Raw genomic sequence first — 13,866 nt, 5'->3', positions numbered from 1 at the left:
TAGAACTAACAGACATTTTTTAAATTGTTAACTATGTGGTGTGTGTCTGTCTGTCTTGTCCATGTTTGTGTGTCAGAGTGTGTGTTTGTGCATTTGAGTGCAGTGCTTACAGAGGTCAAATGGGTACATTGAATCCCTTGGAACTGAAGTTACAGGCAGCTGTGATCTGCACACCGTTGGTTCTGTGAATCAAATTGCATCCTCCCCAGGAACAGTATATGTTCTTAATCAGTGAGCCATCTCTCCAGTTCCCAATTTTGGTCTTATTTTAAGAATTATTTTCATTTTCTAGGTATGATTGTTTTGCTTGTATTTATGTATATGTACCCCATTTGTGCCTCCTGCCCACAGAGGCCAGAAAAAAACATCAGTTTTTTTCTTAGAATTCCAGTTTCAGCCAAGTTCTCTGGAAGAGCGTCCAGTGCCTTTAACTGCTGAGCTATCTCTCCAGTCCTGGCCTTTATTGCACTCTTAACCCTTATGCCTCTTAAGAGGCTTCCTGAGTGCTGGGGTTACAGCCATGTGCCACCAATCCCATTTAATCCTGCAGTCTTAGATAGAATTTAATATGCATAGGCTATGTTTGCATTTAAAAATTAATACATGTCACTAGAATTCTGTAATAATTGAAGTGTAGAAATAAAGAGAGTTGGATGTGATGATGCACTCCTTTAATCCCAGCACTTGGGAGGCAGAGGCATGGGGATCAAGGCTAGCCTGGTTCTACAAAGTGAGTCCAGGGCAGCCAGGGCTATTACAAAGAGAAACCTTGTCTGAAAAAAACAAACAAAAAGAAATAAGGAAGAAGTATCTTTTTTTTGTGCATGTCTTGTAGTGTTTGCTTTGGTTTGGTTTCTTGAAATAAGAGTCTCACCATGTAGCCTTAGCTGGTGTGCAATTTATGTAGACCAAGTTGGTCTTAAACTCACAGAGCTCCTCCTGCCTCTGCCTCTCACTACCGTTACCATCACTGTGCCAACTCTTGGCTTCTTTACTAGTCAAAGAAACATCATTGAGACTCCAGCCAGGTGTCTAAGGTGTGGGATGTCAAAAGAGAAGCGAGTTCTCACCTGCCATGTGTCATATGCTACCATGGTGCCAGGCCTCACAGTTATTTGGGAAGCTTTTTCTATGTGCAAGCTTTAACACCATTCTTAACTCTACCACTAGCAAGGCTCTGTTTTAGAAAGCTACCAGTCTAGGCTTTGTTCTACCAGTATTACAAGTGCCATAGTGCTGCCCTGATGACTCGTACCCCATAATATCAGCACTGGGGAGGTTAATGTTTTTGAACACTGCTAAGTGCAAAACCCTGCATCAGCAGAACAAAACAAGCTCTGCCATGAATGTGAGTGTTATGTATACCAGGCTAGCCTTAACACGGTATGTTGATGACCTTGAACTCCCAGTCATCCTGCCTCACCTACTAGCTGCAGAGATCGCAGGTGTGCTTCACCACAATCTGACTTATCTAGAATGTTTTTGTCTGTGTATGTGCTTGGGTGTGCTTTCATATGTGTGTGTTGATGCACATGCGTGTGTGTAGGCCAGAGGTTGCTGTCTAGCGCCTTTCTTTGTTCCTCATCACCTTTTTCTTCCCTGAGACAGGGCCCATTTGAACCTGGAGCCTAATGATTGGGCAAGAGTGGCTGGCCAGCAAGTTTCCAAGGATCCTCCTGTCTCTACCTTCCCAGTGCTAAGACTAAAAGTGAGCCGTGCCAGGCATAGTGGCGCATGCTTTTAATTTCAGCCCTTGGGAGGTGGAGGCCGGTGGATCTTTGTGAGTCCAGGACAGCCAGGGCTGTTACATAGAGAAACCATGTTTGAAAAATAAACAAACAAACAAACAAAAAAATTGTGGGTAACTAGAGATCTGAATTCAGGTCTTCATGCTTCACAGCCAGCACTTGACTGACTGAGTCATCTCCCCCACCCTGCCTGAGCTGTCTGTAAACAAAGAATCAGAAAGAATTAAAGTAGAAGAAATTGTGTCTTCAGTCTTGTTTATAGGCTACCAATATGAAAAACAATATTAAAATTGTCCGAGAGGAAAAATTTAGTGTCCTGTCTGATTCATCCTAGGCTTTGAGCCTCAAGCTCCCTCCGTCACTCGTTTTCTGAACACAAGAGCAATGAAGGAAACTTTCAAGAGTTACATGGAGTTGCTTGTTAGCATCGCTCTGGATCCTGACACCATGCAAGCCCTAGAAAAGAGCAACGGTATGGCCTGCCAAGAAGCTCATTCAAAAGTTTTGTCGAAATAACTTTTCTCACTGTTGTCTCTTTTGTTTTATTTGTTGTTTATTCTTGGAGTTTGTTTGTTTGTTTTAAAGCAATGCCTCATTGTATAGGCAAGGCTGGCCTGGAACTCAGATTCCCCAGGCCTCTCTCTGCCTTGCAAGTGCTGGGACTAAAGGTGTGCACTACCACTCTTGGCCTTCTTTATTTCTATAATTAAAATTATTACAGAACTCTACGACATGTACTAATTTTTTAATGCAAACATAGCCTTTGCATATATAAAATTTCATTTAAATTCAATGGCAAGACTGTAGAACATGACTGTAATCTCAGCATTTGAGTCGCAGAGGCACAGGGATCTCTATGTATGCTGCCATACTTGACATTTTTTTCCCCTAATGCTTGCTGTTTCTTATTTATATATTTGTGGTATATGTAATGGTAAATTAACGGTTTGATAACCCCAGCTATTTAATATGTTACCAAAATGATTAATTTGTTTCTGTCATATTGTTACTCTTCCCTTTTCTACCATAACCATTCTGACTCATTTTTGACAATGGGTTACAATTCCTTTTCTTGCCCTACTTTGTCTTTGCCCCAGATTCCAATGAACTAAGAATATCTCATCTTGGTGTGGTGGTACACACCTTTAATCATAGCATTCAGGAGTCAGAGGCAGGTGTATCTGAATTCTAGGCCAGCTACAATTACATAGTGAGACCCAGTGTCAAACAAAGTCTTTGAGTGGGATTGTGGTAAGGTACTTACCTAACTAGTATGTGCAAGGCCCTGGCTCCATTTCCAGTACTAGCAAGAAAATCCTTGTTCATACTCAATAACTTAGAATGTTAAACCAGTTTGTATTTTGTAGCAATATGTTTGTTAGATGATAAATGAGATTTAGAGAAGTTCTCATCTTTCTAGTGTCATTGTTTTGTTTTAATTGAGATAAGATGCTAGGCATGGTGGTGCACACATTTAATCCCAGCATTTAAGGGGCAGAAGCAAGTGGGTCAAAGCTAACTTGATCTATATGGTACCATGTTCTGTACCAGTCAGAGCTGGCTATGTAATAAGGACTTGTTCCTCCCCAAAAGAAAGAAAAGGCAGAACTTGGGCAACAGATGCCATTGCTTTGCAGAGTTGCTGCTGCTTCCTTGCTTGTTTGATAAACCGACTGTACAGGCTAACCTTTATTCTGAAAGCTAAACCTTGTCTGTTTAGAGACAAGGTTTCTCTCTGTAGCTCTGGCTGTTCTTAAACTCAGATCTACCTGCCTCTACCTCCAGCATGCTGAGATTAAAGGCGTGTGTCACCACCTCTAGCTTAATTGCCTATTTCTTAAGCCATCAAATTTAATGTCATCTAATATACAGATGGTTTGATGTTCCCCTTCAAAAGGAGCGTGTTACAAATGTTTATGTTGCCGGGCAGTGGTGGCACACGCCTTTAATCCCAGCACTTCGGAGGCAGAGGCAGGTGGATTTCTGAGTTCGAGGACAGCCTGGTCTACAGAGTGAGTTCCAGGACAGCCAGGGCTACACAGAGAAACCCTGTCTCGAAAAACAAACAAACAGAAAACAAACAAACAAACAAACAAACAAAAAACCCAAAATGTTTACATTGATGCTTATCTTGTTAAAATAAATTATTATTTCAGATGAGCTACTTTTACCACATATGAAAAAAATAGATGGAATGCTGAATGATAACCGGAAAAGACTTCTTGTGAATCTGCATTTGGACCAGCCAGTCAAGGTATTTCCTGTTAGTGATGTCATTAGCAAGCCTCAGGACAGCTAGTCTCAAACAAATAGAAAGAAAAGCTAGCTAAAGTCATTCTCATGTCAGTAATTTATAAACATATAACAAGATTCGTTTGTGTCTGCTCAGCAGATTTTTGAGTCTTTTGTTTGGGTGTTTTATGTGTAAATTCATTTTCAGTCATTTATATGTCATGTTCCTTCTATAACTTTTTCCATGTTTCCCAAAAGTAATTTTCTTAAACTATCATATTCAAGTCTATGTCCCTTGTATGTTTTTATATTTTTCAAAGACAAATTTTTATTTTCTGTATATGGATTAGTGTTTTGTTTGCATGTACTACATGAAAATGTGTGTGCAGTCCTGTTGTAATTTCTAAAAATGTACACATTCTGGAAGGGAGAGCTGACTCAGCAGTGGACCCAGGCTGGGTTCCCAGCACCTGCATGGTGGCTCACACCTGTCTGTAACTCCCGGCTCCAGTGCCCTCTTCTGCCACACACGAGCCACATAACATTCCGGCAATACCCTCATATACATTAGATCGTAAAAATAATGTAAAGAAATTTTATACTTCCATATTGTATCTTGAATTAAAGATTAGCTAGGTATGTAGGAACACACCTATAATCCCAACACTTGGAAGGTGGAGGCAAGAGGAGGAATTCTAGTTTTTACAATTAATGTATTTTAGCAACATAAGTTGATGTTTTTGTTACTTGCAATATAGAACTGAAAGATAATTTGAACTCAGAAAATTCATCATAAAAGTTACTCAGTCCAGAAAACTTCCCAGGATTCCTTTTTAATGCATAATATCCTGACTATCTCTTATGTCTACTTCAGCAGAGTTTGTTATTGTCTCCATTGATGGTAATTACATGTGTGAGAAAAGTTAAATATTCTTTTTTTTTTTTTTTTTTTTTGTTGTTGTTGTTGTTGTTGTTGTTGTTGAGATTTCTTTATTTTATGTGAGTGCACAATTGCTGTCTTCAGGCACACCAGTAGAGGGCATCAGATCCCATTACAGAGGGTTGTGAGCCACTGTGTGGTTGCTGGGAATTGAACTCAGGACCTCTGGAAGAATATTTAGTGCTCTTAACTGCTGAGCCATCTCTCCAGCCCTGTTAAATATTCTTGAAATGCTTCAAATAGAAGACTAAGACAAATGTTTACTTTAGAAATAACTAGCACCGTGAGAATATGGTGGATCATACCTGTAAGTTCAGCATTCTTGAGGTTATGGCAAGAGCATGACCATAAGTTCCAGGCCAGGTTGGCCTATGTAATAAGATTAAGATTCTATCTTTAAGAAAAGAAAGAAAGAAAGAAAGAAAGAAAGAAAGAAAGAAAGAAAGAAAGAAAGAAAGAAAGAAAGAAAGAAAGAAAGAAAGGAAGGGAAAAGAAAAGAAAAGAAAAGAAAAGAAAAACAAGAAATATGTAACTTGGAGGTAGGGGCATATAGAGCGGTAGAATGCTTGCCTAAAGCACATTAGTCAGGTTCAGTGCTCTGTACAATCCCCAAATAAAGGAAGGAAAAAATACTAGCACCACTTGCTATCATAAACTTGGTGCCTTTTTAATTAGATTATTTAACTTTTATATTTCTGTGTGTCTTATCTACATGCGTATAAGTGCACCACAGTCATGCAGGGCCCTTAGAGGTCAGAAAACAGCATCGAGCCCCCACTAGAACTGCAAATGACAAACAGTTGTAAGCCCTGGTCCTCTGCAAGAACAGAGTGTTTAACCACTGACTCGCCTCTCTGGTCCCAAGACTGTAATTTTAGTCTTTTAAGTTCCATTTGTTGTAATTGGCAATTCTAGATCCAGAATTATTTAAGTGGGGTATTTTTTAAGTGCAGAGTCCCTTTGTATGTGATAAAAGCACAAGTAGTGTGGGGTAGAAGTTGATGTAGCTCTTCTGTAGATATGCCCAAGTTTTACTATGTTTGTCAGATTTCATTTCCTTGTTACACTTGGAACTAAGAAAATCTTTAGTTTTTAAAATGTACTGTTTTCAGGTTCACAGTACCAGTTTGTAAAATGTGGAAGTCTGGAATAGAACCTGTGAAAATTAAATTACATTCTGAACCATAAATGTAACAGTACTTTGAACTCCTTACAGTCATGATAATTCATGCTCTTGCTAGCTGAATCGAATGTTGGCAGGCTGTGGTCTGCAGGGCTTATTCTGTTACTTTGTGCAGGTTTTCAGGTCACAGTGCCTTACCCAGCAGGTAAGGGCACTAATGTCAGTGGGTTTTGAAGACTAGACTAGGACTGGCTGGCTCTGCTCTGTGGCCACTGCATCATCAGTGGTGGCTCCCTGTCTGTGGAGATCACACTATCAAACTCTGGTTCAAGATCTTATCTCACAAGTTCTTTCTATGCAGACAAGGAAGCAAGAGAAGTGAGACAGGAAACAGCCATTATTCTTACTGTCTGTCTTCTGTCCGTGTCTTCATTTAGAGTCTGATGACACTGTAGCTGCTTTACCTCTGGTTCCAGGTTTGAGTCACGGTTTAAGGGATAAGAGCTTTGAAGAATGCACATGTTCCTACTTTGCAATCAGAGAGGGATTACTAACAGTAACTCAGGAGTTCCTTCAGCATGCTGTACTGTTGCTCAAAAAATTAGGACATATTATTAGCCTGGATTCAAGGAATGGAAAGACAATCCAAACCATGGGTAGAAAGTACAAAGAACTTGTGACAAAATCCCAGCTGTAGCCTCCCACATGGGTATATGTGCTTGTGTGTATATAAGTGTTGAATGGCTGAATTCAGTTTAGTTTTCTTCTGATGTCAGTTGTATCATCCTTCATTATTTTAAAGAATGCTTTGGAAAGTTTTCCTGAACTGACAATTATTACTCGAGACTCAAAAGCAAAGAGTGGAGGATCTGCTGTTTCTAAAATCAAAATGAATGGTAAAGCTTATAATAAGAAAACTCTAAGGACCTCTAAAACAACCACTAAGTCTGCACAGGTAAGAATGTAGTGCTTAATAAATGGTTATACATTTTCCAATTAACACAGCTCCGATGAAACCATTGAAGAGTAATAAGGGAAACATAATTTACATGTTTGTATGTAGTTTTAAACTAATGTTTAATTCATTAAAAGTATTTGTATGCAACATTTTGAAATATGTATGCATTATAGAGAAGTAAGCATGAAAATTAATGGTTTTTACCTATTCAAAGTTATGTGTACAGAGTTTGGAATCACATGTTTTAGTGTGTATATATAAGATTGAATATTGATATACCTCTAAAGTCACTAAAATGTCATTTGCTCATCTCCGCAGTATACATTATTGCAGTCTTTTCAGTATAACAATTTCATATAAGAATTGTATTCTGAGCTCAGTGGAGTAGCACATGCCTTTAATCCCAGCACTCGGGAGGCAGAAGCAGGTGGGTCTCTTGAGTTTGAGGCCAGCCTGATCTACATAGAGACTTTCAAGACAGCCAAGGCTACACAGAGAAACTATGTCTCGAAAAACAACTTATTTTGTAAGCCAAGTATGGTGGTGGTGCATGCTTGAATCCTAGCATTTGACAGGTGAAAGCAGAAAGATCAGGAGTTTCAGGACAGCTTCAAGGGTAGCCTGTGCTATATGTTTCTGACAAAAACTAGAAATAAATAGGTAGTACCTACAAAGTTGTATTTAAGTAAAATCCAGAGTGCCTGTGGACATGGTGTCACACATTTTTAATCCCGGAGAGAAGCAGTGGAAACTCTGATCCTATCTCAGAAAACTGTGGTTCTCTTTCTCCCTCCCCTCTCTCCTCCCTCTCTCCCTCTCTCCCCCTCTCCCCCTCTCCCCCTCTCCCTGTCTCCCTCTCTCTCTCTCCCTCTCTCCCTCCCCTCTCTCCTCCCTTTCTCCCTCTCTCTCTCTCCCTCTCTCCCTCCCCTCTCTCCTCCCTTTCTCCCTCTCTCACTCTCTCCCTCCCCTCTCTCCCTTTCTCCCTCCCCTCTTTCCTCTCTCTCTCCCTCTCTCTCTCTCTCTCCCTCTCTCTCTCCCTCTCTCCCTCCCCTCTCTCCTCCCTTTCTCCCTCTCTCTCCCTCTCTCTCTCCCCTCTCTCCCTTTCTCCCTCCCCTCTTTCCTCCCTCTCTCTCCCTCTCTCCTCTCTCTCCCTCTCTCTCTCCCTCTTTCCCTCTCTCTCTTCCCTCTCTCCTTCTCTCCCTCTCTCCCTCCCCTCTCTCCCTTCCCTCTCTCTCCCTCTCTCCCTCTCTCTCCCTCCCCTCTCTCCTCCCTCTCTCCCTCTCTCCCTCTCTCCCTCTCCCCCTCTCTCCCCCCTTCCCCTCCCCCTCTTTTTTTTTTTTTTTTTTTTTTTTTTTTTGAAACTTGGTCTCACTATACTGACCTGACTTACTGTATAAATCAGGTTGGCTTTAAACTCAGACTCATCTGCTTCTGGAGTGCCAAGATTAAAACCATATGCTAGCTGAGTGTTGGTGACACACCCAGTACTTGAGAAGCAGCAGAGGCAGGTAGATTTCTGCATTGAGGCCAGCCTAGTCTACAGAGTAAGTTCCACAGTCTCCAAACAGAGAAACTGTCTTGAAAAACCAAAAATAAAGTTAAATCATATGCCATCATGCTTGATTTTAAATTGTCGCCGGGCGGTGTTGGCGCACGCCTTTAATCCCAGCACTTGGGAGGCAGAGGCAGGCGGATTTCTGAGTTTGAGGCCAGCCTGGTCTACAGAGTGAGTTCCAGGACAGCCAGGGCTACACAGAGAAACCCTGTCTCGAAAAACCAAAAAAAAAGAAAAAAAATTGTTTACTTTATACAAAGAAAAGATAGACCCCCATTAATTGTCTCTCAGGCAACTACAAGATACTTTGTGAATTTATAGTGTGTGAAGTTCAGTTCTAAGTACTGGAGTACTAGAGAGATGGCTCTTTCATACCTGTATACGTAATCAGAGCACTAGACCATAGTAACAGCTAGTAAAAACTCCGTGTTTTCATATTATTTCTATTTAATGGATAAGGATGCAATGATATACATATAATAAACAGAAAGTTATCCAAGTTTTAGGTGGGTAAAAAATGTGTTAGAACCTGTGTGAGGTGCATGTTGTGGTCTATATGTATTGGGTGATTTTTTTTTCCCCTTGACAGAAAAGCAATGTTGAGAGATAAATGGCAGGAGGATCAGGGGTTCAAAGCCAGCCTCAACCTCATAGAACCTGTGTTAAGAAAGAAATAGAAATCCTGTAATCCCAGCACTGGGGAGGCAGGCAGATCAGAGTCCTAGGCCCCCCAGAGCTGCAGAGGGAGACCCTCACTCAGCAACAGGAGGATATAGCTAGCAGACAGTGCTTCTACTCTTTTGCTATCTAAAATGTTTCTATGTAGATTTTTTTTATAATGCTAGTTTGTTTTTCAAATGGCATGTACTCATAACATGATAAAAGTGAATTAAAATATAATTTAAGTTTAAGCTCCTATGTATATGAATATAGCCTCATACCTCACCATATAAGACATTTTTCAGGTTGTTGTATAATTACTTCTGATGTTACATGAAAAGTACCTGTGACTGTCTTTCTTTTTTAGGAGTTTGCTGTTGATCCAGAAAAAATACAGTTATATTCATTATATCATTCACTCCATCATTATAAATACCATGTTTATCTGATATGTAAGAATGAGGTAATTTCTTTTTATTTATTTAAAATGAAATAACATGTTTTTCTAAAAAGAAAAAAAAAGTGTTTGTTGGGGGGGGGGGGGGGTTGTTGTTGATATTGTTTGTTTTTCCAAGACAGGGTTTTTCTGATTATCCCTAGCTGTACTGGAACTTACTCTGTAGACCAGGCTAGCCTTAAACTCACAGAGGTCTGCCTGGTTCAGTTTCCCAAGTGCTGGGATTAAAGGCATGCACCACCACTGCCTGGCTCACTAATACTTACCTATTCTACCCAATACTATAAAATGTGTGTGTGTGTTCATTTGTATACACGTGCATTTAAAATTTAGTTTTATTCTATGTGTTTAAGTGTTTTACCTGTATGTATGTCTGTGCACCATGTTTGTAATGTGTTTTCAGAGGTCAGAAGAGGGCATTGGAGCTTCTGGAACTTGAATACAGACAGTTGGGAGCTTCCACGTGGACGGTGGAAAACAAACCCAGGTCTTCAAGAGCAGTAGCTGCTCTTAACTGCTGAGCCTTCTAAAGCCTCATAGTACTAGGCTTATGAGTATCAGTTTAAATTAGCAGAACTATACCTCAAGTGTTAGCAACAGCCTCGAATAGACTGATGTTCTCAAGTCTAAAGGAGAAAGCAAAGATGATGGATGCAAATTGTGTTGATTATTTTGACAGTGTTATAAGTTAGCATTCACACCAGTGTTTGACATTTGGAGGATGCTGGAGACATAGCTGTCTCAGTGGTTTAGTGCACTGGCTACTCTTAAAAGAGGACCTGGGCTTTATCGCACCCATATGGTGGTTCACAACCATCTGTAACTCCAGTTCCAAGGAACCTGATACCCTCTTATGGCCTCTGTAGGCATTAGGTACATGGATGGGTGCATATATATATATGCATTCAGGCAAAACACCCTTTATATAAGACAGTGTTTGTTAGTGGCTTTTAAGACAATTGGAAGGAAATTCTAAAGCATGAAGCAGCTGAGTAGTTGGTGGTGCACGCCTTTAATCCCAGCACTTGGGAGGCAGAGGTAGGAAGATCTCTGAGTTTGAGGCCAGCCTGGTCTACAGAGCCAGTTCCAGAACAGCCAGGACTCCACAGAGAAACCTTGTTTTGAAACATAAAACAAAATAAGGCATGAAGCACTTTACTAATTCTGCCCTGTGGAGCCCAGAGAACAGGAGTAGATCTCATCCAAACTTACCTGGGAGGAGGGGAATCATTTGCTATGACTAGGATAAGGTGAGTGAGACTGATCACTGAAAAGGCAGGGTCACTCCTCTAATCCCAGCATTCAGGAAGATCACTGTGAATTCAAACCTGGTCTATCTAGTGAGCTCTGGGCTAGCCAAGACTACATAGTAAGGACCTGTCTCATTTCAAAACAAAAACAAAACCAGTACTACCTGCAGGTGTGTTTGTAAGGCTTTATAGAAAGGATTTAAGTTTAAAGTGGTATGTGTAAACTAATGCAACAATTTATTTCCTTATTTTAGATATCATCTGTGCAGAAAAAAAATGAAGATTTAGGACAGGAAGAAATTGTTCAACTTTGTATGAAAAATGTCAAGTGGGTGGAGGACTTGTTTGAAAAATTTGGAGAACTTCTAAATCATGTACAACAGAAATGTTCCTAACATTTCTACAGAATCCTACCTTTTTATAGCACTAATGATGTGTGCAAGGCTAGTGTCACAAATAATCCAGTCCTCTGGCACAGGCCTCTTGTAGCATCCCCTGCCGTGGGAATTGTGACCAGACCTTTGCTGAAGACAGTGGTGCTGCCATGGAAGCCAGTTCTTTTTTCCTAATAAGTGGTTTTTCTAATGTGTAAACTGTGGGGTGACTGAAACATTTAGAAACATCTTTTGTCAAATGATAAAGCATGCACTAAGTATAGTTTTATTGCTAGAGAAATAAAACTGACGTGATCTGACTTTTCCCCCATGACATGTCAGAACTAAAGAGACAGCAGAAAGCATTCGTGTCTGGCTACAGTGCAGAAAGTATTCTGTTGTGGAAAGTGATCTGCTGCGTGGCATCCTGTGTAAAAAATGTCTTCAGTTTAAAACATGAGACTCAGAAGCTGCACGCTGCTTGCTCTGTGGACTCCTGTAACATGTCCGGGAAAAGGTGTGGAACTGTGCAATTCTGTGACTGCTTTCTGTGTCTAGTTACATTGTGATGAAAAAAAGTGACGTACTATTTTCCCTGTTTCAAAGAAAAGTATTTTTGTTTATAGTGTGTTTTTCCTTTGGAAATTTTTCAGTTGTACATTTATTTTACTAATAGTTGTATTTTTCACAAGAAAATGTGCTTTTAATTGTTCTCTCTGTACTTCATTGTTTTCAGTAAACCCTGTGCAGGTACATGTCACTTGCATCATAGATTCTGTCTTGAAGTGGACATTTTTGTTCATACCCTTTTGCCATAGTGTTACTCAGAATATTCATTCGGTGCTAGAATTAGTTTAGCTTTATAAATGGGACTGTGTGAAACACTGCATTTAATTTCATATTTCATAAAATAAATTTCTTATCAAACTAGCACTTGATTTATACCTGATTTGTCAATGTAAAAATTAACTATTGCCAGGCATAGTAGTGCATGCCTTTAATCCCAGCACTTGGGAGGCAGAGGCAGGCAGATTTGAGTTCGGGCCAACCTGGTCTACATTGTGAACTCCAGAACAGCTAGAGCTACATACTGAGACCTTGTCCCCCTAGTAACCCCTACCCCCAAAATCAACTACTGATACAGTTTGATGGCCCAGTGGGTATATAGGCACTTGTAGCCAAGCTTGACACCCTGAGTTTTAAGACCCACACTGTGGAATAAGAGTACCAACTTCTGCAAAAGTCATGTCCCTACATATACACACATGGATGATCAGGCTGTATGCAGTGTTACACACAGCTTTCCTAGCTCTCAGAACTGGAAGTGGAGTTCTCCTTCGGTGCCTTTAACCAGTAAGCAAGCACACTAGTGTAGCTTTCTTAAGTTAATAGCATTTCAAGTGATTTAGCTGAAACAGTGAATGTATTAGGTTCACGAGACCTTGTGTTGTTTATTTTTGTTGCCAACAGGATGCCTTGTTTGTGAAGATTTAATAGTGTCATTCTAAGCGATCGCCTTTTTAGGATTCTGAAGCAGTTGTAAATCATCAAACCTTTGTTTATTTTACCACCATTTAGTGCCTTACTCCCTGTCTAGAAAGCAGTGTTACTGTCCAATGTCCAAATAAGACACACTTACAACCTGGACAAACCTGTTGACTTGACTTTAAGAACAGACAATTCTTACACTTAAAACTTCAGGAAACTGACAAGAATTGAAGTTAATATGCCACTTGGTTTAAGTATAAAACACTGTTAACACTGGGTGAAAATGAATATCTGAATTAGGCTTACATATTTATTTCTGGTGATTGTCTTATTAAAAGCAATATCCTTAGCATTTTTTTTACCTGCTATTTGACTCAGTGGTACCAAGTCATAGAAATTTCTCTCCAGGATCAAATGTTCCATATTTTAAGGTTTTAAAAAACCTACTTTGAGAACAGATGTGACCTATTAGGCTTATTTTATGTGGCGGCAATGCTGTTGGCAAGAGAATCATGAGATTTCATTTTATAAGTAGAGGAGAGCAAGAAGCAGCCATATTCCATTCTGATAGTATTGACCCTGGACACAGTATCTTTCCAATCACCATGGAGCTGATACAGCCTATATACCTTTACCTTCATCTTGAATTAAAGTATAAGGTACATGTTTGAACTTCTTTTTCACAAATAAATCTCTTAAGGTTAATATTAAGAAATACCCATTTCTTTATTGTTTTTGTTTAAAACAGGGTCTCACAATCTAGCCCAGGCTGGTCTAGAACTCAGTGTTTAGTCCAAGTTGGCTCCAAATTTATGACAGTCCACCTGTCTTAGCCTCCAGAATGCTGGGATCATAGGCGTGAGCCACCATGCCTGGCTTTCCATTTCCTTGTGAACTGCGGTTGCCTTCTGCATGTTCACAGCTGTGGTCCTGTTGTGAACCATTTCACATATAGAAGATCAGGTCCTGGGATGCTCTCTCAAGACCCTGCTGTTCAGATGCACTTCACCTCTCATTTATTCTTATAGCATAGGAAATACCAGCCTCAGGCCTTACAGGAAAATAGAACCATCTTACAGCC

General features: G+C 40.1%; 1 protein-coding gene across 1 annotated transcript in view; it reads left to right on the top strand.

The window, feature by feature from the left end:
• Window positions 1-13,521, top strand: part of Qser1 (glutamine and serine rich 1) — a 57,925-nt gene extending 44,404 nt beyond the window's left edge. Inside the window, exons 8-12 of the mRNA XM_034495771.2 lie at window positions 2,083-2,220; window positions 3,905-4,002; window positions 6,846-6,998; window positions 9,584-9,679; window positions 11,178-13,521. Coding sequence (XP_034351662.2) covers window positions 2,083-2,220; window positions 3,905-4,002; window positions 6,846-6,998; window positions 9,584-9,679; window positions 11,178-11,318 — 626 coding nt within the window. The 3' untranslated portion in view covers window positions 11,319-13,521. The remainder of the gene's footprint in view (window positions 1-2,082; window positions 2,221-3,904; window positions 4,003-6,845; window positions 6,999-9,583; window positions 9,680-11,177) is intronic.
• The last annotated feature ends 345 nt before the right edge of the window (window positions 13,522-13,866 follow it).

This window comes from Arvicanthis niloticus, chromosome 2 (assembly GCF_011762505.2).
Source record: "Arvicanthis niloticus isolate mArvNil1 chromosome 2, mArvNil1.pat.X, whole genome shotgun sequence".
Classification (NCBI taxonomy): Eukaryota; Metazoa; Chordata; class Mammalia; order Rodentia; family Muridae; genus Arvicanthis; species Arvicanthis niloticus.
Note: the sequence above shows the minus strand (reverse complement) of the source record. Positions and strands in the feature narration are given on the sequence as shown.